General features: G+C 37.3%; 1 protein-coding gene across 1 annotated transcript in view; it reads right to left on the bottom strand.

Moving 5' to 3' along the window:
* Window positions 1-26,190, bottom strand: part of LOC309826602 (protein MFI) — a gene marked incomplete at both ends in the record, with an annotated part of 89,876 nt that overhangs the window by 53,873 nt on the left and 9,813 nt on the right. The window contains 1 exon segment of the mRNA XM_082660859.1: window positions 9,295-9,387. Coding sequence (XP_082516985.1) covers window positions 9,295-9,387 — 93 coding nt within the window.

Genomic DNA, 26,190 nt, shown 5'->3' with positions numbered 1-26,190 from the left:
CCAGTTTTGTATATGTTTAAAATTTTAAATTAAAAAAATCATTGGAGGGACTTCCCTGGTGGTCCAGCGGCTAAGACTCTGCACTCCCAATGCAGGGGACCTGGGTTCAATCCCTGGTCAGGGAACTAGATCCCACATGCATGCCACAACTAAGAGTTCACATGCTGCAAGTAAAGATCCTGCATGCTGCAACTAAATAGCCCCCATCCTGCAACTAAAGAGCCTGCATGCAGCAACGGAGATCCTGCACACGGCAACTAAGACCCAATGCAGCCTAAAGAAATACATAAATATTTTTAAAAATCATTGGAAAGACTTTATTCAGATAGTACAAGTCAAATCATTGAGTGAAAAATATCTGTAACACAGATAACTGAAAAAGGGCTTGTATAAAGAGTACGTAAAGAACAGATAAAAATCAGTAAGAATAAGAGAGACAATACAGGTATAAAAGGCATGAAAAAAAAAAAAAGCTGTCAGAAGTTCATCGAATTTGGTAGAGGGAGAGCTGAGCTGTTCAGTGTGGTAGTAGCTATTTAAAGCAACAAGCAGAAAAGGAAAGAATGCCTTGACTTTGAAGGTAACAAACAGGAGTCTAAAGAGCCTAAAACCAGAGGAAGCAAAAACTCCCCTTTCAGGAGGATGTTGTCTCACTGTTGAGGGAATCCTTTACAAAGGCTCTGGCAGTTTTATGTGTATGTATGTGTTTGTGGGGGTGGCGGGGGGAGGGGAGAAATTGAGAGGGGAGGGTCAGAGTAAGCTGACTCGGAGTAAGGAAAGTGTCTTCAAGGTTTCCTGCATAAGGAGGTCTCATCAGAGATGCCTGAAGACTTCTGGCCATGGCCGCAGATGAAGAGACCTTGGAGGGGGACCTTCAAGATGGTGGAGGAGTAAGACGTGGAGATCACCTTCCTCCCCACAAATACATCAAAGATACATCTACATGTGGAACAGCTCTTACAGAACACCTACTGAACGCTGGCAGAAGACCTCAGACTTCCCAAAAGGCAAGAAACTCCCCACTTACCTGGGTGGGCAAAAGAAAAAATAGAGACAAAGAATAGGGACGGGACCTGCACCTCTGGGAAGGAGTTGTGAAGGAGGAAAAGTTTCCACACGCTAGGAAGCCCCTTCACTGGTGGAAACGGGGTGTGTGTGTGGGGGCGGGGGGGAAGCTTCAGAGCCATGGAGGAGAGTGCAGCAACAGGGGTGCAGAGGGAAGAGCAGAGAGATTCGCACAGAGGATCGGTGCTGACCAGCACTCACCAGCCTGAGAGGCTTGTCTGCTCACCCGCCGGGGCGGGCGGGGGCTGGGAGCTGAGGCTTGGGCTTCGGAGGTCAGATTCCAGGGAGAGGACTGGGGTTGGCTGTGTGAACACAGCCTGAAGGGGGCTCGTGCGCCACAGCTAGCTGGGAGGGAGTCTGGGAAAATGTCTGGACCTGCCGAAGAGGCAATAAACCATGGTTTCGGGGTGCACAAGGAGAGAGGATTCAGATCACTACCTAAATGAGCTTCAGAGAGAGGCGCAAGCGTGGCTATCAGTGTGGATGCCAGAGACGGGCATGAAATGCTAAGGCTGCTGCTGTAGCCACAAAGAAGCCTGTGTGCAAGCACAGATCACTATCCACATCTTCCCCTTCTGGGAGCCTGTGCAGCCTGCCACTGCCAGGGTCCTGTGATCCAGGGACAACTTCCCCAGAAGAACACAGAGCATACCTCATGCTGTTGCAAAGTCATGCCAGCCTTTGCCACCGCAGGCTTGTCCTGCATTCCATACCCCTCCCTCCCCCAGGCCTGAGTGAGCCAGGGGCCCCTAATCAGACCTTCCTTTAACCCCATCCTGTCTGGGTGGGAAACAGACACCCTCAGGCGACCTACATGCAGACGCAGGACCAAATCCAAAGCTGAACCCCAGGATCTGTGTGAACAAAGAAGAGAAATGGAAATTTCTCACAGCAGCCTCAGGACCTGCAGATTAAATCTCCACAATCAGCTTGATGTACCCTGCATCTGTAGAATGCCTGAAGAGATAACAAATCATCCCAAAATTGAGGTGGTGGACTTTGGGAGCAACTGTAAACTTAGGGTTTACTTTCTGCATCTAATTTGTTTCTGGTTTTATGTTTATCTTAGTTTAGTATTTAGAGCTTATTATTATTGGTAGATTTGTTTATTGATTTGATTGCTCTCTTCTTTATATATATATATATGTATATATATTTTTCCTTTTCTCTTTTTTGTGAGTGTCTATGTGTGTGCTTCTTTGTTATATTGTCTGTATAGCTTTGCTTTTACCATTTGTCCTAGGCTTCTGTCAGGTTTTTTTTTTGGTAGTTTTAGCACTTGTTATCATTGGTGGATTTGTTTTTTGGTTTGGTTGCTCTCTTCTTTCTTTCTTTCCTTCTTTTATTTTTATTACTTATTTTTTATTTTTAATAATTTTTTATTTTATAAAAATAAAATTAATAAAAATAAATAAATTTATTTTTATTCATCTTTTTCTTTCTTTGTTTCTTTCTTTCTTTCTTCCTTTCTTGTTTGCTTGCTTCTTGCTTTCTTGCTTTTTCCTCCCTTTACTTCTGAGCCGTGTGGCTGACAGAGTCTTGGTGCTCCAGCTGGGTGTCAGGCATGAGTCTCTGAGGTGGGAGAGGCGAGTTCAGGACATTGGTCCACCAGAGACCTCCCAGCCCCATGTAATATCAAACGGCCAACCACCCCTACCCCTCGCCGAGATCTCCATCCCAGCGCTAAGACCCAGCTCCACTCAATGACCAGCAAGCTACAGTGCTGGACAATGTATGCCAAAAAACTAGCAAGACAAGAACAGAGTCCCACTCATTAGCAGAGAGGCTGCCTAAAATCATAAGTTTATAGACACTCCAAAACACACCACCATATGTGGTCCTGCCCACCAAAAAGACAAGATACAGCCTCATCCACCAGAACACAGCCACTACTCCCCTCCACCAGGAAGCCTACACAACCCACTGAAACAAACTTAGCCACTGGGGGCAGACACCAAAAACAACAGGGACTATGAACCTGCAGCCTGCAAAAAGAAGACCCCAAACACAGTAAGATAAGCAAAATAAGAAGACATAGAAAAACACAGCAGATGAAGGAACAAAATAAAAACCCACCAGACCAAACAAATGAAGAGGAAATAGGCAGTCTACCTGAAAAATAATTCAGAGTAATGATAGTAAAGATGACCCAAAATCTTGCAAATAGAATGGAGAAAATACAAGAAACATTTAACAAGGACCTAGAAGAACTAAAGGGCAAACAAACAATGATGAACAACAAAATAAATGAAATTAAAATTTCTCAAGAAGGAATCAATAGCAGAATAACTGAGGCAGAAGAACAGATAAGTGACATGGAAGAAAAAAGAGTGGAAATAACTACCATAGAGCAGAATAAAGAAAAAAGAATGAAAAGAACTGAGGACAGTCTCAGAGACCTCTCAGACAACATTAAATGCACCAACATTTGAATTATAGGGGTCCCAGAAGAAGAAGAGGAAAAGAAAGGGAATGAGAAAATATTTGAAGAGATTATAGTTGAAAACTTCCCTAATATAGGAAAGGAAATAGTTAATCAAGTCCAGGAAGCACTGAGAGTCTTATACAGGATAAATCCAAGGAGAAACATGCCAAGACACATATTAATCAACCTATCAAAAATTAAATGCAAAGAAAAATTATTAACAGCAGCAAGGGAAAAGCAACAAATATCATACAAGGGAATCCCCATAAGGTTAACAGCTGATCTTTCAGCAGAAACTCTGCTGAAATCCAGAAGGGAAAGGCAGCACATATTTAAAGTGATGAAAGAGGAAGAACTACAACCAAGATTACTCTGCCCAGCAAGGACCTCATTCAGATTCGAAGGAGAAAATAAAACCTTCACAGACAAGCAAAAACTAAGAGGATTCAGCACCACAAAACCAGCTTTAGAACAAATGCTAAAGGAACTTCTCTCAGCAGGAAACACAAGATAAGGAAAAGACCTACAATAACAAACCCAAAACAATTAAGAAAATGGTAATAGATAATCAATAATTGGTAATAGATATCAACAGATATCTATTAGATATAATAAATAATCAAAATGGTAATAGATAATCAATGGTAATACATATCAATAATTACCTTAAATGTAAATGGATTAAATGCTCCAACCAAAAGACATAGACTAGCTGAATGGATACAAAAACAAGACCCATATATATGCTGTCTAGAAGAGACCCACTTCAGACCTAGGGACACATACAGAATGAAAGTAAAGGGATGGAAAAAGATTTCCATGCAAATGGAAATCAGAAGAAAGATGGAGTAGCAATTTTCATATCAGACAAAATAGACTTTAAAATAAAGACTATTACAAGAGACAAAGAAGGACACTACATAATGATTAAGGGATCAATCCAAGAAGAAGATATAACAATGGTAAATATTTATGCACCCATCATAGGAGCACTTCAATACATAAGGCAAATGCTAACAGCCATAAAAGGGGAAATCAACAGTAATACAATCATAGTAGGGGACTTTAACACTCCACTTTCACCAATGGACAGATCATCTAAAATGAAAATAAATAAGAAACACATGCTTTAAATGATACTTTAAACACAATGGACTTAATTAATATTTATAGGACATTCCATCCAAAAACAACAGATTACACTTTCTTCTCAAGTGTTCATGGAACATTCTCCAGGATAAATCATATCTTGGGTCACAGATCAAGCCTTGGTGAATTTAAGAAAATTGAAATCGTATCTTTCCTGATCACAATACTATAAGACTGGATATCAATTACAGGAAAAAATCTGTTAAAAAATACAAACACATGGAGGCTAAACAATACACTACTAAATAGCCAGGAGATCACTGAAGAAAAAGAGGAAATCAAAAAATACCTAGAAACAAATGACAATGAAAACATGATGACCCAAAACCTATGGGATGTAGCAAAAGCAGTTTTAAGAGGGAAGTTTATAGCAATACAATCCTACATCAAGAAATAAGAAACATCTCAAACAACCTAACCTTACACTCAAAGCAATTAGAGAAAGAAGAACAAAAAACCCCCAAAGTTAGCAGAAGGAAAGAAATCATAAAGGTCAGATCAGTAATAAATGAAAAAGAAATGAAGAAAACAATAGCAAAGATCAATAAAACTAAAAGCTTGTTCTTTGAGAAGATAAACAAAATTGATAAATGATTAGCCAGACTCATCAAGAAAAAAAGGGAGAAGACTGAAATCAATAGAATTAGAAATGAAAAAGGAGAAGTAACAACTGACACTGCAGAAATACAAAGGATCATGAGAGATTACTACAAGCAACTGTATGCCAATAAATTGGACAACATGGAAGAAATGGACAAATTCTTAGAAAAGCACAACCTTCCGAGACTGAAGCAGGAAGAAATAGAAAATATAAACAGACCAATCACAAGCACTGAAATTGAAACTGTGATTAAAAATCTTCCAACACACAAAAGCCCAGGACCAGATGGCTTCACAGGGGAATTCTATCAAACATTTATTGAACAGCTAACACCTATTATTCTCAAACTCTTCCAAGATATACCAAAGGGAGGAACACTCCAAAACTCATTCTATGAGGCCATCATCACCCTGATACCAAAGGCATACAAAGATGTTACAAAAAAAAAGAAAACTACAGGCCAATATCACTGGTGAACAAAATGCAAATGTCCTCAACAAAATACTAGCAAACAGAATCCAGAAGCACATTAAAAGGATCATACACTGTGATCAAGTTGGGTTTATCCCAGGAGTGCAAGAATTCTTCAATTACACAAATCAATCAGTGTGATACTCAATATTAACAAATTGAATGATAAAAAACCATATGATCATCTCAATAGATGCAGAAAAAGCTTTTGACAAAATTCAACACCCATTTATGATAAAAACCCTCCATAAAGTTGGCATAGAGGGAACTTACCTCAACATAATAAAGGCCATATATGACAAACCCACAGCCAACATCGTCCTCAAAGGTGAAAAACTGAAACCATTCCCACTAAGATCAGGAACAAGACGAGGTTGCCCACTCTCACCACTCTTATTCAGCATAGTTTTGGAATTTTTAGCCTCAGCAATCAGAGAAGAAAAAGAAATAAAAGGAAACCAAATCAGAAAAGAAGAAGTAAAACTGTCACTGTTTGCAGATGACATGATACTATACATAGATAATCCTAAAAATGCTCCCAGAAAACTACTAGAGCTAATCAATGAATTTGGAAAGGTAGTAGGATACAAAATTAATGCACAGAAATCTCTTGCATTGCTAAACACTAATGATGAAAAATCTGAAAGAGAAATTAAGGAAACACTCACATTTACCATTGCAACAAAAAGAATAAAATACCTAGCAATAAACCTACCAAAGGAGACAAAAGATCTGTATGCAGAAAAATATAAGACACTGATGAGGAAATTAAAGATGATACAAACAGATGGAGAGATATACCATGTTCTTTGATTGGAAGAATCAACACTGTGAAAATGACTCTACTACACAAAGCAATCTACAGATTCAGTACAATCCCTATGAAACTACCAATGGCACATTTTACAGAACCAGAACAAAAATTTCACAATTTGTATGGAAACACAAAAGACCCAGAACAGCCAAAGCAACCTTGAGAAAGAAAAACACAGCTGGAAGAATCAGGCTCCTGGACTTCAGACTATACTTCAAAGCTACAGTCATGCAGAAAATATGGTACTGGCACAAAAACAGGAATATAGATCAATGGAACAGGATAGAAAGCCCAAGGATAAACACACACACATATGGTCACCTTATTTTTGATAAAGGAGGCAAGAATATACAATGGAGAAAAGACAGCCTCTTCAATAAGTGGTGCTGGGAAAACTGGACAGCTACGTGTAAAAGAATGAAATTAGAACACTCCCTAACACCATACACAAAAATAAACTCAAAATGGATTAAAGACCTAAATGTAAGGCCAGACACTATAAAACTCTTAGAGGAAAACATAGGCAGAACACTCTATGACATAAATCACTGCAAGATCGTTTTAACCCACCTCCTAGAGAAATGGAAATAAAAACAAAAATAAACAAATGGGACCTAATGAAACTTAAAAGCTTTTGCATGGCAAAGGAAACCATAAACAAGATGAAAAGACAACCCTCAGAATGGGAGAAAATATTTGCAAATGAAGCAATTGACAAAGGATTAATCTCCAAAATTTACAAGCAGCTCATGCAGCTCAATATCAAAAAAACAAACAACCGAATCCAGATGGGCAGAAGACCTAAACAGACATTTCTCCAAAGAAGATATAGATTGCCAACAAACACATGAAAGGATGCTCAGCATCACTAATCATTAGAGAAATACAAATCAAAACTACAATGAGGTATCACTTCACACAAGTCAGTATGGCCATCATCAAAAAATCTAGAAACAATAAATGCTGGAGAGGGTGTGGAGAAAAGGGTACCCTCTTGCACTGTTGGTGGGAATGTAAATTGATACAGCCACTATGGAAAACAGTATGGAGGTTCCTTATAAAACTAAAAATAGAACTACCATATGATCCAGCAATCGCAGTATTGGGCATATACCCTGAGAAAACCATAATTCAAAAAGAGTCATGTACCACAATGTTCATTGCAGATCTATTTACAGTAGCCAGGACATGGAAGCAACCTAAGTGTCCATCGACAGATGAATGGTTAAAGAGGATGTGACGCTTATATACAATGGAATATTACTCAGCTATAAAAAGAAACGAAATTGCATTATTTGTAGTGAGGTGGATGGACCTAGAGACTGTGATACAGAGTGAAGTAAGTCAGAAAGAGAAAAACAAATACAGTATGCTAACACATATATATGGAATATAAAAAAAAGGTTCTGAAGAACTAGGGGCAGGACAGGAATAAAGACGCAGACGTAGAGAATAGACTTGAGGACATGGGGAGATGTAAGTGTATGTTGGGACGAAGTGAGAGAGTGGCATGGTCATATATACACTATCTAATGTAAAATAGATAGCTAGTGGGAAGCAGCCGCATAGCACAGGGAGATCAGTTTGGTGCTTTGTGTCCACCTAGAGGGGTGGCATAGGGAGGGTGGGAGGGAGACGCAAGAGGGAGGAGGTATGGGAATATATTTATATCTATAGCTGATTCACTGTTATACAGCAGAAACTAACACACCATTGTAAAGCAATTATACTCCAATAAAAATATGTTAAAAAAAAGAGAGAGAGAGATCTAGGAGTGAAGGCTTTTGGGGCTAGGAAAATATGCCTAAATTCGTGGACAGAGAGGGTCCTGAGTCCTTGTCTGCAACTCCCTTCATTGACTGTAATGCAATGACTCTGTACCAAGTCTAGTGTGAGGTGAGGATAGCTTTCCCTTGTGAGTCCTGTCAGGTAAAGGCTTTGTAATTGCCTGTGGTCAGGCCTGAAAAATCACATATAGAATTTTAATCAGAAGCACAACTCCTCAAAAAGATGCTCAACTTCATTAGTAATCAGAGAAGTGCAAATTAAAAACTGACAATATTAAGTGTTGCTGAGGATGTAGAGCACCAAGAATTCCCAAAGGTTGCTGACAGTGAATATAAATTAATACAATAACTTTGGAAAATAGTTTGGCATATCCTTCCATCCAGCAATTCTGATTCTAGGTTGAATAGAAACCAAAAGAAATTTGTGGACCTGTTAACCAGGAGGCATGAGTAAGAATAGTTCCAAAAGCAGCCTTTATAATAGCCACAAACTAGAAAATGTCCAAATGTCAATCTATTGTAGAATGAATAAATAGCAGTATATTCATAAAATGGAATACTACCAACATTCTTATGAAATGAATGAAGTTTAGGTTCACAAACAATGTTGAATGAACAAAGCTAGATACAAAAGTATACTATAGGATTCTATTTATATATAGCTTTAAAACAGAAAACTAAAGTATAGTGGTAGGATTCAAAATAGGGTTTACCTTTTGGAAGAAGAGAGTCGGCAGTGATTTGCAGGGCACCCAAAGGTAATGGTTTGAAGTATGAAAACGTTGATCTGGGTGAATGTTACACAGGGGTTTGCTTGTGATGATTCAGTTGTTATAAATTTATGTTTTATGAACTTTCTATATGTGTGTAATAGTTTAATTTAAAAAGTTAAAAAAAAGAAATACAAGCACATTGAATTTATAAAGTAGCCACACATTTTTAAGGGGGGAAAATATATTGTATCAATAAATAATGTCCTTACCTCTTTAGGATTAATGTATTTCAGTATCTGACGTGGCTCCCCTTGTCTTCTTATATTAATCAAACGTTTAAAGTGTTGGAATACAGCGACATTCTAAAGGTTCAAACACATAAGATTTTATGGTCAAAACTGGGTTTTCTACCTCTAATTAGCTTTCTGCCTAATTAGGGCAAAATGAGTAAAAATCATAAAATAGATTTTACATATGTAAACTAGATTTTAGAAATATTATCCAATCAAGGTTTGCTTTGATAAGTCAGGCAATATTGGTATTATTTTCACAAAGAGTTTTACCCTTAAATTTGTAATGGTATCACTAGCAACTATAAATAAAATATCCAAAATTTTGGTTGGGTCAATTTCGTATACTCCAGTGTAATCTAGGAGAAAGACAAAATACAGCCTAGTGGTTAAGAACACTGAGCGTGGCATAATATTGTCTGGGCTTAAGTGTTAGTAATTACTAGCTGTGTGATCCTGAACAAGTTGCTTAACCTCTATGATCAGTTTCTTATCTAAAATATGGGAATGACAGTACTATTTCATACAGCTATGGTTAGGAATAAATGAGCTAAAATTTGTAAAGCACTTAGAACAACTTCTGGCATAAAAAAGCACTCAATAAGTATTATCTATTATTGTCATTACAGAATCCTCCTCATTCCTGTGGTAATTCCACTGATTTACAAACCCTATCTACTTTTATTGTTAGTGCAAATTTAGTCAAACAACTGCAAGCAATTCTTCTATCTTGGAAAGCTATCTTTGGTAACCCTCTCCTACCTTATCCCTCCCAAAACCCTTAATAACTCTTGGTAAACATTCCCTGACCTCTCAGTTTGCTTATATTAAATCAAATCAAATAAATACAAGTCGAAGTAATCCATAATACTAATATGACAATTTGAAGTCCCATTGCAATTGCCTGTGGAAGATGGTGCAGCTCACCTCAACACGAATAATATTCTTTCTGAAAGGAAGATGTAATTTCTTAAGTAAAACCCCAAATTGAGTATCAAGAAAAATTTATGATGGTTTAAAATCTGAATAGTATCTTCTAAACTTGTAGATTATTGTATCAAACCACCCTCAAATTTAGTGACTTAAAGAAACAACTGCTTTCTGCGGGTTGACGGGGAACTTCTATTCTTGCTTGGACTCATGTATTTGGCTGTAGTCAGTTGCCAGATCAGCTGGAGATGGGTGATTTAATATGGTCTCACACACATATACTGGGTCTTCAGCTTGGATTGTTGGAACCTCTGTGATGGCTGGGCTTCTCTCTCCATACAGACTTTCAGTTTAGAGTTTCTTCACAGCATGTACATTTCAAAGTACGAGAGAGAGAGAGAGAGAGAGAGAGAGAGAGAGAGAGAGAGAGAGAGAAGAGATGGAGAGAGGGAGGGAGAAAGAGACAGAGAGAGACAGTAGAAATTGCAAGGCTTCTCAAGGCCTTGTCTTGGAAGTCACACAGCATCACTTAGTTTGAATTCTATTGGTCAAACTCAGGACCTAGCAGGCCTCAGGAGGTCAAGTGCAAAGTGTAACCCATAGGAAGTTCCGTATATAATATACAGCCTCACTCAGGGGTAGCTCTGAAGAGAAATACTTACAGGGGACAGAACTTCAAGCAGCATACCTGTTGTATATTATGCCTGGAAGAAAAGATGGCCAGAGGTACAGATCTACAGATGGGCAATAACTGGTGGCTTTGCTGGATGGTCAGGGATTTGGAAATAACCTGGTTAGAAAGTTTTTGCGGAAGAGGTCAGACCCCTCCAAATGGGCACCAAGTGTGAAGACATTAGTGTCCCATGTCAATTCTCATCAAAGAGCAATCTCAGTAGAGAAGAATATTAATAATCAAGTAAGCAAGATGACCCATTCTTTGGAGTCAGTCAGTCTATTTCCCTAGCCACTGCTCTCCTTGCCCAATGGGCTCATGAACAAAGTGGCCATGGCAACAGGAATGGAGGAGTGGAAGTTATTCGGGCTCAGCAAAATGGATTTTTATGCACTATATCTGGCTACAACTACTGCTGAGTGCCCACTGTGCCAAAGCAGAGACCAACACTGAGCCCCTGATATGGCATCACTCCTTGAGGGAATTAGCCAGCTTCTTGTGGCACATTGATTAGTTGGAACACTTCCATTATGGAAGGGGTAACACTTGATTCTCATTGGAATTGATAATTTACACTCCTGGGTACAAAATATTTCTACAAAAACCACTATCTGTGTACCTTCAAAATGTTTTATTCACTTGTCATTATATTCTGCATAGAATTGCTTCTGATCAGAGAACTTGCTTCAGAGCAAATGCAGCACATCAATGGGCCTATGCTCATGAAATTCACTGACATTACCTTGTTCCCCATCACCCTAAAGCACTTGGCCTGGTGGAATGGCATTTTGGAGACTCAGTTACAGTTAGAGTTCCACTGACAACACTTTTCAGGCTACAGTGATGTCCTTCATGTTATAGAATATGATCTGAATCTATGCCAGCCAGCATTTATGAGTTTGAAAATTAAAGGGTGGAAATGAAAGTGGCTCCCTCTCAATATTATCTCTAATAATCCACTAGTGAAAATTTTGCTTCCTTTCCTTGTACCTTTGGGTTCTGTGGATATAAAGGCCTTAGAACCCACAGGAGAAAGGCTTCCACCAAGGTACACACCAACAGTTACATTAAAACGGAAGCTGATACTGTCACCTTGCCATTTTGAGTTCCTTATGCCAGTGAACCACCACACCAAAAAAAATGAAGGGACCTTATAATTGGGAAAATAAAGAGTCTGTATAAGTCAAAGAGGGGACAGAAGAGTCAGCACCAGAGTGATGTGATGTGAGACATACTTGGTAGGTCATTGCTGGCTTTGAAAATGGAAGGAGACCATGAGCCAAGGAATGTGGGCAGCCACTAAAGGCTGGAAAAGACATGAAAACAAATTCTTCCCTAGAGCTTCCAGAAAGAATGCAGCATTGCTGACATCTTGATTTTAGCCCAGTGAGATCCATTTCAGATTTTGGCCTCCAGAATTGTATGATAATAATTTGTTGTTGTTTAAAGCTACTCAGGTTTTGGCAGTTGTTATAGCAGCAGTAGGAAATAAATATAAGTGCTTAACCTTGTATCTAGTATTTATATGACAAGATATCATAGGTGGAGTATGACTCAGCAGGAAGAGAAATAAAAATGATTGAAAGATAAATAAAATTACTTTGGGGAAGAGGATTAGTTTGTTTTAATCTATATGAGGGATAGTTGTATCACGTTAGGTGGAAGCATAATTTTAATATTGACATTATTTGGAAGTTAAATATGGTTAGAAGAAGTAAGTATGCTAGGGTAACAAGGCATGGACTCTGCTGGATTATTCTATTGTCAACTTATTCAAGCAGGACAAAAAATGAAAATGACACATAGGCACATCGAATTTAAACTGCTAAAAACAAAACATAGAGGCAATTTAAAAGCATCCAGACAATAAAAGACACATTACTTTCAGGGTTGAAAGAGTAAAACTGGTCCTTGATTTTTTTTTTAACAGAAACCATGGAATCCAGAATAGAATGGAATGTCATATTTAAGGTGCTAAGGGGGAAAAAAAAACACAGAATGTGACAACTTAGATTTCTATCATGTTGATAATATTCTTCAAAAACAAAAGTGAAATAAAGATGTTTTCAGACAAACAAAAGCTGAAAGAATTTTTCACAGGAGATCTGCCCTACGACAACTACTGTAGGGAATACCTTATGTTGCAGGAAAGTAATACCATAGGGAAACACAGAACTGTAGGGAGGAATGAAGGTCCCTGGAAGGTGTAAATATCTGGAGAAATAAAAATGAATACTGGACGTATGGACACCAAGGGGAGAATGTGGGGGGTGAGGTGGGATGAATTGGGAGATTGGGACTGACATATATACACTAATATGTATAAAACAGATAACTAATAAGAACCTGCTGTATAGCACAGGGAACTCTATTTCATTTCACTGTACAGTAGAAACTAACACAACATTGTAAAACAACTATACCCCTATTAAAAATAAATAAATAAATAAAAAATGAATACTGAAATTAAAGGAGACATAAATAAATGGAAAGACATACTGTGTTCATGGATTGGAAGACTTAATATTGGTAAGATGAAAATATTACCCAAAGTAATCTACAGATTCAGTGCAATCCCTATCAAAATTCCAATGTCACTTTTAAAAGACATATAAAAGTACATTCTAAAATTCATGTGGAATCTCAAGGGCCCCCAAATAGCCAGACACATCCTGATGTCAATACTTGCTACAAAACAGTTTGGCATTGGCATTAGGACAGACATAAGACCAATGGAATGAATAGAGAACCCCAAAATATACTCCTACATGTATAATTGACTTTGACAAGGGTGCCAAGATTATTAATGGGGAAAGGACAGTCTTTTCAACAAATGATGCTGGGAAAACTGGATATCCACATACAAAATAATGAAATTGGACATTAATGCAAAGTGGATCAAAGGCCTAAAAATGAGAGCTGCAACCTAAAACTCTTAGAAGAAAATAAAAGAGAAAAGCTTCATGACATTGAATTTGGCAATGATTTATTGGACATTACCCTGCAAGCACAGCAACTAAAGAAAAACAAGGATAGAGTGGACTATATCAAAATTTAAAACTTTTGCGTGGCAGAGGACACAGTCAAGAGGCTGAAAGGGCAATCCACAGAATGGAAGAAAATATTTGCAAAGCAGATATTCGATAAGGGGTTAATATCCAAAATATGTAAAGAACTCCCACATCACAACAATAAAAACAACAAATAACTCAATTCAAAAATGGGCAAAAGTCTCAAATACTCATTTCTCCAGAGAAATTTATGAATGGTCAATAAATACATAAAAAGATGCTCAACATCAATAGTCATAAAGGAAATCAAAATCAAAATCACAATGAGATACAACTTCACATCCATTAGGATAGCTATCATAAAAAAATAGAAAATAGGTTTTGGCAAGAGTGTAGAGAAATTGGAAAATGTGTGCACTGCTAGTGAAAATGTAAAATGGTGCTGCCACAATGGAAAACATTTTGATCATTCCTCAAAAATTTAAACATAGAATTGCAATATGATTCAGTACTTCCACTTCTAGATATGAACCCGAAAGAATTGAAAGAGGTACTCAAACAGATACTTATACAACAATTTTCATAGTAGCATTATTCACAATAGCCAAAATGTGTAAACAACCCAAGATCTGTTAAAAGGGAGTGGATAAACAAAATGTAGTATATAAATGCAATGGAATATTATTCAGCCTTTAAAAGGAATGAAATTCTGATGCATGCTATAAATTAGATGAAACTTGAAAACATTATACTAAATGAAATAGCAGAGACAAAAGGACAAATGTACTTATACAAACTACCTAGAATAGACAAATTCATGGATACAGAAAGTAAAATAGAGGTTACCATGGCCTAGGGGGCAGTGGAGGATGGAGAGTTATTGTTTAGTGGATACAGGAAGTTCTGTTTGAGATTATGAAAAAGTTCTAGAAGTGGATAGTGGAAATGGCTACACAACGTTGTAAATGTAATTAATGTCACTAAACTGTACACCTAAAAGTGGTTATTATGGTAAATTTTATGTTATGTATATTTACCACAACAAAAAGTAAATACTAATTGTTTAAGGCAATAAAAATAATGTCTTCTTATATTTAAAACAAAAATGTAAGTGAAAACTGACAACAAATAGCACAAAAGGGAAAGACGATAAAGGGAGTTAACCCATTTTAAGATTCTTGCATTGTTCTGGAAAGGGTAAAAGTACTAACTTAATGTAGGCATTAATTAGTCAAGGACGCATATTGTAAACTCTAAGTTACCCCATTAAGATAATATGTAACTGTTATGGTAATCTACTGCTCTGTAGCAAACTACCCCCAAAACTTAGTGATGTAAAACAACCACCATTTTATTATGCTCACAATTATGGGTTGCAAATTATGGTAGGGCAGAGTAGGGATGTCTGGTCTCACTTCCACAGTGATTGAGACTTCATCTGAGATGGATTACAAAGCTGGGAATGGCTGGGATGACTCAAGTGGGGCCCTATGTCAGGGGCCTCAATTCTAGCTATCAGGCTTGTTTCTTGGTTCTTTTTCTGTTTTATCTGCTGGGGAAGGAATATTGAAAATGGCTTTTTCAGTTATGTATCTTGTAAGCGGGATGGAATAGCTGATAAATCTGGGGATGGCCAATCACCAATCTCTGTAGACAGCCTTTCCATTAGGCTAGCTTGGCATGGCAGTTTCAGGGTTGTTGTACCTTGTGGCTGGCTTCATCTAGAATGAGCATTCCATGACACAGACATGGACACTGCAATGTTTCTTTTTTATGGCCACACCACATGGCTTGCAGGATCTTAGTTCCCTGACCAGGGATTGAAACTGGGCCGCCTGCAATGCTTTTTTTTTTTTTTTTTCTTTTTAAGCTGGGCACTGTCTTTATTTTTATTTTTTTAACATCTTTATTGGGGTATAATTGCTTTACAATGGTGTGTTAGTTTCTGCTTTATAACAAACTGAATCAGCTATACATATACATATATCCCCATATCTTCTCCCTCTTTCATCTCCCTCCCACCCTCCCTATCCCACCCCCAAGTTGTCACAAAGCACCGAGCTGATCTCTCTGTGCTATGTGGCTGCTTCTTACTAGCTATCTATTTTACATTTGGTAGTACATATAAGTCCATGCCAATCTCTCACTTGGTCCCAGCTTACCCTTCCCCCTCCTCATGTCCTCAAGTCCATTCTCTACATCTGCATCTTTACTCCTGTCCTGCCCCTAGGTTCTTCAGAACCACATATATATACATACATATATATGTGTATATATGTACATATATATGTGTATATATATATATATGCATATATATATATTTTTTAGATTCCATATATATGTGTAAGCACACAGTATTTGTTTTCTGCTTTCTGACTTAGTTCACTCTGTATGACAGACTCTAGGTCCATCCACATCATTACAAATAACTCAATTTTGTTTCTTTTTATGGCTAATATTCCATTGTATATATGTGCCACATCTTCATTATCCATTCATCTGTCGATGGACACTTAGGTTGCTTCCATGTCCTGGCTATTGTAAATAGAGCTGCAGAGAACATTGTGGTACATGACTCTTTTTGAATTATGGTTTTCTCAGGGTATATGCCCAGTAGTGGGATTGCTGGGTCATACGGTAGTTCTATTTTTAGTTTTTTAAGGAACCTCCATACTGTTCTCCATATTTATTACCTAAGCTTAGAGGTCCCAGTATGTCATGTTCTATTTTATTGGTTTTAGTGGTAAAGCAAGCCTATAATAGCCTAAATAAAAGGAAGAAGATTGCCCCTAACCTCTCAACAGAAAGAGTAGCAAATAATTTATGAACATCTTAAATCAATCAAAATAACGAAAAATTAATGCAGAAGAAAATAATGATATATTAAAATCATTTAAATAATACAAAGAAATGGGAAACAGGAAAAATATATGAAAAACAGATGATAAGTAGAAAAGCAACAGCAATATGGTAGACTTAAATTAAACAAATACCATAATTATAATAAATATAAATGATCTAACCATGCTAATTAAAAGACAATGATTATTTAAGACTAACCAAAATTAGATCCAGCTCTGTATTATTTACAAAGGATGCAAAAAGTTAGAAAGTAACAGAATAAGAAAATATACCATGCAAACACTAACCAAAATTAAACTAGGGTAACTTTATCAATACAAAATAAAATAGACTTTAAGGCAAAAATTTTGGAAAATATAAGAAACAATATTTCATATTGATTAGGTTCGACTCAACAATAAGGTGTAACCATCTTGAGCTGATATGTACCTAACAACATTACTTCAAAATATGTAAAGCTAACATTAACACAATTACCAGGAGTATAAATGAATCCCCAATCATAATGGAAAACTTTAACCTACTTTTCTCAAGCACTGATAGAACAAATAGGCAAAAAATTAGTAAGTCTCCTGCTATAGACTAAATATTTCTGTCTCTCCAAAATTCATATTGAAATTCTAACCCCCAAGGTGATGGTAGGAGGAGGCTGGACCTTTGGGAGATGATTAGGTCATGAGGGTAAAGCCCTCATGAATGGGATTAGTGCCGTTATAAAAAAGGGCTCAGTCAGATGAATGGATAAAGAAGATGTGGTAAATACATACAATGGAATATTACTCAGTCATAAAAAGGAATGAAACTGGGTCATTTGTAGAGATGTGGATGGACCTAGAGACTGTCATATAGAGTGAAGTAAGTCAGAAAGAGAAAAACAAATATCATATATTAACGCATATATGTGGAATCTAGAAAAAATGGTACAGATGAACTGGTTTGCAAGCCAGAAATAGAGACACAGATGCAGAGAACAAATGTATGGACACAAAGCAGGGACAGCGGGGGGGCGGGAGTTGGTGGTGATGGGATAAATTGGGAGATTGGGATTGACATATATATACTAATTTGTATAAAGTAGGTAACTAATAAAACTAATTTAAAAGAAAAAAAAAGGGCTCAGAGAGATCACTCATCCCTTCCAACATGTGAGGACATAACAAGAACCAGGAAGCAGGTTCTCAACAGGTACCAAGTCTGCTAGTGCCTTGATTTTGGACTTCCTAGCCTCCAGAACTATAATAAATAAATTTCTGTTGTTTATAATCCACCCAGCCTATAATAGTTTGTTATGGCAGCCCGAACAGACTAAGACAGCTACAAAAGATTTGAAAAACATAATTAACTAACTTGACCTAACCGATAGAAGAATACATTTTTTTCTCAAGATCACATGGAACATTTATCAAAATAGAATTTTTCTGTACCAAGCAAGTTTTGAGTTATTAAAACCATTTAAAGTATGTTGTCTGGCTGCAGTGGAATTAAACCAGAAATCAATAATAAAAAGATAACTAGAAAATTCCTAAATATTTGGTCATTAATCAATGTGGCTCTAAATAACCCATGAGTCAAAAAATTACATTGGGGCTTCCCTGGTGGTGCAGTGGTTGAGAGTCTGCCTGCCAATGCAGGGGACACGGGTTCGTGCCCTGGTCCGGGAAGATCCCACATGCCGCGGAGCAGCTAGGCCTGAGCCTGCACGTCCAGAGCCTGTGCTCCACAACGAGAGAGGCCACAATAGTAAGAGGCCCGCATACCACAGAAAAAAAAAAAAAATTACATTGAAAATTATGAAATATTCCAAGCTGAGGTAATAATTATATGACGTATCAAAACCTGTGTGGATAAATCTAAAGAAATGCTAAGGGAGAACTTTAATAGGTCAAAATACATATACTATAAAAAGAATAAAAGTTGAAAATCTAAGATCTAATTTTCCATCCCAAGAACTTTGAAAAAGAACAGCAAATAAAAGCCCCAAAATGAAAGAAAAAACAACAAAGATAAGTTTGGAAATCAATGAAATAGAAAATAGAGTTAAAATAGAGAAAACCAACAAAGCCAAAGAACAGTTTTTTTTAAAAGATTAATAAAATTGATAAACTCCTAGAAATGCAGATGTAGAGAAATGAAGAGAAAACACTTATTAACAATACCACTACAAGTCTTACAGACATTAAAAGGATAATGAAAGGAGATTGTAAACAAATTTTGGCTAAAATAGATTTGACAATTTAAACAAAATGGACAAATTCCTTAATTTAAATCAAATCCACAACAAGATGTCACTTCAAGCCTGTTAGAATGATTATTATCAAAAAACCAAGAAATAACAAGTGCTGGCAAAGAAGTGGAGAAAAGGGAACGCTTCTGCATTGTTTGTATGAATGGAAATTGGTTCAGCCAGTATGAAAAATGGTATGGAGATTCCTCAAAAAATAAAAAGTAGAACTACCATGTGATCTAGCAACTCCACTTCTGAGTATTTGTTCGAAGAAAACAAAAACACTAATTCAAAAAGATATATGCACCCCCATGTTCATTGCAGCATTATTTTCAATAGTCAAGTATGGAAACAACCTAAGTGCTCATTGATGGATAAATGGATAAAGAAGATGTGGCATATATATACACGTACATATATGTGTATATATATATATATATAACAGAATACTATTCAGCCATAAAAAATAACAAAATCTTTCCATTTGCAACTACATGGATGGAATTTGAGAACATTATGCTGAGTGAAATAAGTCAGAGAAAGACAAACACCATATGATCTTACTTATGCATGGAATTTAAACAACAACAACAATAAGCTCGTAGACAAAAAGAACAAAATGATTATTGCCAGAGGTGGGGGATGGGGGGTGGGAGAAATAAATGAAGGGGGTCAAAAGGTACAAACTTCCAGTTATAGCATAATTAAGTCATGGGGTGTAATGTAAAGCATGGTGAATTATAGTTAATTGTATTGTATTGAATATTTGAGAGTTGCTAAGAGAGTAAATCTTAAAAGTCTTCAACACAAGAAAAAAATTTTTTGTAACTATCTATGGTGACAGATGTTACCTGGACTTATTGTGGTGATTATTTCACAATACATACAAATTTTGAATGATTATGTTGCCCACTTGCAATTAATATAATGTTATATGTCAATTATACCTAAATAAAAACAAACAAAATGGACAAATTCCTTGAAAAAGTAATTTATCAAAATGGGTACAAGAAGAAGCACACATCTGAATAGTCCTGTATTATTAGAGAAATGGAACTCATAGTTAAAAACCTTTCTATATGGAAAACTCCTAGCACACATGGCTTTGCTAATGCGTTATTCCAAACATTTATAGAAAAAATAATACCAATCACACAAACTCTTAGAGATAATGAAAAAGAAGAAAAACTTCCCAATTCCTTTTAGGAGACCAGCATAATACTGATACAAAACCTGGTAAGGACATTACAACAAAGAAAAATTGAATTTAAAAATAAATATGCAGAAAATCCTAAGCCAATGCTTAGCAAATCAAATCCAGGATATACCAAAAGGGTAACAATCAGGATGAAGTGGAGTTTATTCCAGGAATACAAGGTTGGTTTGACATTTGAATGTCAATGAATGTAATTTACCACGTAAAGAGAATGAAGGAGACCATATGACCATTTAGGAGCAGCAAAAACATTTGATCAAATTCAATACCCAGAGTTTTCATAAAAACAAGAATAAAAATCTTAGCAAATGAGGAATTAAGTTAACTTCCTTAAACAGATAATGAGTTTCTACAAAAAAATACAGATAACAGCTTACAGTGGAATATTATATGCCTTCTCTCTGTGTTCAGGAAAAAGAAAAGAATGTCCATAATTCTTTTGAGTATTGTGCTGGAGGGTCTAGTCAGTGCAAAAAAGCAAGAACAAGAAATAACAAGTATAAAGTTTGCAAAGGAAAAATGAAAGTCATCATGCAAAGATGACATGATTATGTGGAAAATCTGAAAGATACTCAGCTATCAAAAACAATGAATTCATGCCATTTGCAGCAACATGGATGGATCTAGAGATTATCAAACTAAGCAAAATAAGTCAGAAAGAGAAAGACCAATACCATATGATATCACTTATATGTGGAATCTAAAATTCAATATAAATCAACATATCTACAAAACAGAAACAGACTCACCTATATAGAGAACAGACTTGTGGTTGCCAAGGGGGAGGTGGGGTAGGGGAGGAAAGGAATGGGAATTTGGGTTTAGCAGAGGCAAACTATCATATATAGGATGGATAAACAACAAGGTGCCACTGTATAGCACAGGGAACTATATTCAACATCCTGTGACAAACTATAATGGAAAAGAATATGAAAAAGAATATATATATGTATAACTGAGTCACTTTGCTGTATAGCAGAAATTAACACAACACTGTAAATCAATTATACTTCAATAAAATCTAAAAAAAATCTGAAAGGACCTATTAAAAAGCAATTAGAAATAATAAATGTATATTTAGTCAGTATATAAAAATAAATATTTATATAAACTAGAAATGAACAGTTAGAAAATAAGATTTAATAAATAACACCACTTACTTTAGCATAAAAAGCCAAATAACCTAGAAATCAAATGAAAGATGTATAAGACTTCTGCACTATAAACTACAAAACATTATGGAGAGGAATTAAAGAAGATATAAATAAATGAAGAGATACACCATGTTAAAAAAACCCGTGAGCATAGTAAGATATTAGTTCTCCCCAAACTGATCAATTGATTTAATGCAATCCCAATTATAATGCCAACAAAATTTTTTTAGAAATTAAAACAAGTTGATTCCAATGTTTATACGGAAATGCAAAAGTCCTAAAATAGGTAAAATAATCTTGAAGAACAAAGTTAGAGGACTCTATTAACATATATCCACTCTTATTATAAAGCTACAGATTAAGACAATGTTGTGTTAACCCAAATATAGACAAAATAATCCAATGCAACAGAGTAGAAATTATAGAAACAGTTCACATATATGATTTCATGACTTTACAAAGGCACCACTGCAATTTATTGTGGAAAGATGGTATTTTTCAATAAAAGATACCTGGTCATTTGATTATCCATAAGGAAAAAAATGACCTTTGTCCCTGTTATCATACACAAACATTAGTTGGAGATGGATACCAGATCTCAATGTGAAACTAAACAACTAAGCCTCTAGAAGAAACATAAGGAAAATATCTTCTGACTTTGGGTTAAACAAATATTTCTAACTCCCCCGCATCTTTATTGAGACATAACTGATATATAACATTGTGCAAATTTAAGGTATACAACATGATGATTTGATCTACATATATAGTGAAATGAATACCACAAAAATTTAGTTAACACACCCTTCACCTCACATAATTACCATTTACTGTGTGAGTGGTAAGAATTTTAAGATCTACTCTCTTAGCAACTTTCAATTATTCAACACAATACTGTTAACTAGAGTCACCATGCTGTACATTACATTCCTAGAACATATTAATCTTATAACTGGAAGTTTGTACCCTTTGATGATCTCCGCTCATCCCTCCCCTACATCCCCACCACCCCTTCTAGCAACAATGTACCCCCTATATCTAAGAGTCCAGGGTTTTTTTGGTTCCACATATAAATGAGAGCATACATTATACAGAATTCATCATTCTCTGCCTGACTTATTTCACTTAGCATAGTGCCCTCCAGATCCATTCATGTTGTTACAAATGGCAGGATTTCCTTCCTTCTCATGGTTGAATAATATTCCGTTATAAATAATATTAATATGCTATACTAATATTAAATGTTTATATATAATATCTTCACATAATATAATATATAATATATAAAACATTATCACATTTTCTTTATCCATTCATCTGTCAACAGATACTTAGGTTGTTTCTATGTCTTGGCTAGTGTAGATATGCTGCAATGAACATGGGAGTGCAGCTGTCTCTTTGAGGTAGTGATTTCATCTCCTTCAGAAAAATATCCACAAGTGAAATTGCTGGATCATATGGTAGTTCTATTTTTTATTTTATTTTTTGAGTAATGTCCATGCTGCTTTCCATAGTGGTGGTACCAGTTTACATTCCCACCAAGAGTGTACAAGATTCCCTTTTATCCACATCCTCGCCGGCACTTATCTCTTGTCTTTTTGATGGAGTCTGCTGTTGGAATTCTTTAGCTCAGTTTTTTTATTATTCAGATCTAGGATGTCTTTTTGGCTTTTTGGAGGATAGCTTTTATTTCTTTGTTGAGCTTCTCACTTTGTTCATGTACTGTTTTCCCAATTTCATGTAGTTGTCTGTCTACATGTTCTTGTAGTTCCATGAACTTCCTCAAGAGGATTATTCTGAATTCTTTGTTAGACAGTTCACAGACCCATACTTTGAGTAAATTATTGGAGCTTTATTAGTTTCTTTTGGTGGTGTCATGTTTACTTTGGTATCTGTGCATCTGAGTAAGTGGTCTTTTCTTCCAGACTCTAGAGGTTCCCTTCAGCAGAGAAAGACCTTCATCAGTTAGCTCAGCTTGGGGTACTGGATGGGTCATCTGGTAGCATCCATGGGCAGGTGGAGGCTTGCTATTGGGGTGTCTATTTGGGTGAGGTCACTGCCCATGTTCTGAGGTGGGCATGATGGCTTACTTACTTTCAGGCAGGACTACTAGCTGGGCTCTGCAATCACCTCTGGTTAGGTGAAGTCATAGGCTGTGTTCCCTGGCAGGGAGGTGCCACTGGCTGGACTCTGCAACTAAGCAGGGCTGCAGGCTGGGCTCTGCAATCACTCCTGGTTGGGTGAGGCCTCAGGATGTGCTCCCTTACCAGATGGTGCTGCTGGCCAGACTTCATGTTCGGGCAAAGCTACAAGCAAGGCTTTGTGGTTGGATGCAGCCACAGGCTGTGTTCTGTGATCAGGTAGGGCCATAGGCTTTGCCCCAAAGTTGGGCAAGGCTGTAGGCTGGGTTTTGTGATGGAGTAAGCTGCTGGGTGTGCTCCTCTGTTGGAGGTGGTCACTGGCCAGGCTCTCTAGTTGGGCAGGGCCTCCAGTTATATCATGCAGTTGTGGGGGGTCTAGAGACTGTGCTCCTTGGTTGGATGGGGTCACTGTCCAGGGACCCTAGCTGGGTGGGACCATAGGCTATGCTCTGCAATTGGGTGGAGTCACTGGCTAGGCTCCCTTTAGCTACAGTTTTTTAAAAGGTCTTTTTAAAAATAAATTTATTTATTTATTTTTGGCTGCGTTGGGTTTTCGTTGCTACGTGCGGGCTTTCTCTAGTTGCGGCGAGCAGGGGCTGCTCTTCCTTGCGGTGCGTGGGCTTCTTCTTGCAGAGGCTTCTCTTGTTGTGGAGCACCGGCTCTAGGCGTGCAGGCTCAGTAGTTGTGGCTCACGGGCTCTAGAGCGCAGGCTAGTAGTTGTGGCACATGGGCTTAGTTGTTCTGCGGCATGTGGGGTCTTCCCGGACCAGGGCTCAAACCTGTGTCCCCTGCATTGGAAGGTGGATTCTTAACCACTGCACAACCAGGGAAGTCCCTGGCTACAGTTTGTACTCAGTAATTAGGCAAAGCCATAGGCTTGGATCTGTTTCTGGGCTTCGTGACTGGCTAGGCTTCCTGGTTGGGCAGGACTGAAGACTATGCTCATAAATCGGGTGGGGCTGCGAATTTGCTTCCTTGCCTAAGTGGGGCCATAAAACAGTTTCCGTAGTCAGTAAAACCTGTTGGTTTGGGACCCATATCAGGTAGAACTGCCAACTGAGCTCCCTGGCCAGATGGGGCCACTGGCTCAGCTCTGCAGATGGGCAGAGCCTGGCTGAGATCTCTGCTCAGGTATTGCTGTAAGCGGTAATGCAAACTGCCAAGATCTGAGCACAGGTTGCTGTCAGCCATGCCCCTCTTTTCTCTGTCTCTATCAAATCCCCAGTGGTCGAGCCCTGCAGATTCCCCCAGTGATCCCCATGAGGCAAGACCTGAGTGCACCTCCCAGGAAACGTCCTGGAACACTGGGGGACCTGGACTTTTGACACCATCTTGATGACAGTACCTTCTACATAAACACTTCTTAAATGGACACAGACAGCACTAACCGTAAAGAACAAATGATAAACTGGATCTTATTAAAATTAAAGACTTATCAAAAACACCTTTAAGAGGGAAGTGAGGTACCCTGGAAGATGATATTTTATATTGCAATAAAGGATTTGTATTCAGGATATTTGAAAAACTCCTCCAAGTGAATATTGACAAGGGAGAGGTGATGGAACTTGGGGATTTGAATATTGCAAGATATGTGAAGAAAAGGATAGGGATATTTATATCCTCATCATATATAATAAGGAGTCAAGTGATCCTTTGTTAGCATGATGGAACAAGAAACAAAAGTCTTTAAAGCAGCAAGGTAAGAAACAGAGGAATTAAAACAATGACATGATACTGAGGGGGGAGATAAGCAGGGTTTTGGAGGATAAGTAAGGTAAATTCTTAATCATCTTTGCAGAAAGTCAACAGATCACTTCTAAAGTTGATAAGTAAAATATAATAAGCATATTATTTAGAAGCATGGAACTAGTGACTAGAAGATCTAAAACAAAAAGTTAGATAAAAGTGGTTGCTTTTAGAGTATGAAGGTGGAAGGTAGTGAGATGGGGTAAAGACTTGCTTTTTAGTGTAAGTTCTTTCACATTATTTTAAAGAAGTACACAAAGTACTTTGATAAAAATATCTTAAATTACAGAAAAAACTGCATTCACATTACTACGACTATGCAAATTATTCAATTACAGGGCCACATAATATGCTAAAACTATGCATCTTTATTTAGAAGTCACCCTCTGGGCCACTTGAAGTAGAATGTATCTAGAATCAAGATCAAATATACTGAGTGAAGTAAGTCAGAAAGAGAAAAACAAATACCGTATGCTAACACATATATATGGAATCTAAAAAAAAAAAGGTTCCGATGAACTTAGGGGCAGGACAGGAATAAAGACGCAGACTTAGAGAATGGACTTGAGGACATGGGGAGGGGGAAGGGTAAGCTGGGACGAAGTGAGAGTGGCATTGACATATATACACTACCAAATGTAAAATAGCTAGCTAGTGGGAAGTAACCACATAGCACAGGGAGATCAGCTCCATGCTTTGTGACCACCTAGAGGGGTGGGATGGGGGGGTGGGATAGGGAGGGTGGGAAGGATATGCAAGAGGGAGGGGATATGGGGATATATGTATACGTATAGCTGAATCACTTTGCTATACAGCAGAAACTAACAACATTGTAAAACAATTATACTCCAATAAAGATATTAAAAAAAAATCAAATTATTCTCTTTACATAGAGGTTAGAAATATATTAATTTGCCT

Source organism: Grampus griseus, assembly GCF_964374135.1.
Source record: "Grampus griseus genome assembly, chromosome: 8".
Taxonomy (NCBI): Eukaryota; Metazoa; Chordata; class Mammalia; order Artiodactyla; family Delphinidae; genus Grampus; species Grampus griseus.
This window is presented reverse-complemented; position numbering and strand designations above follow the sequence as displayed.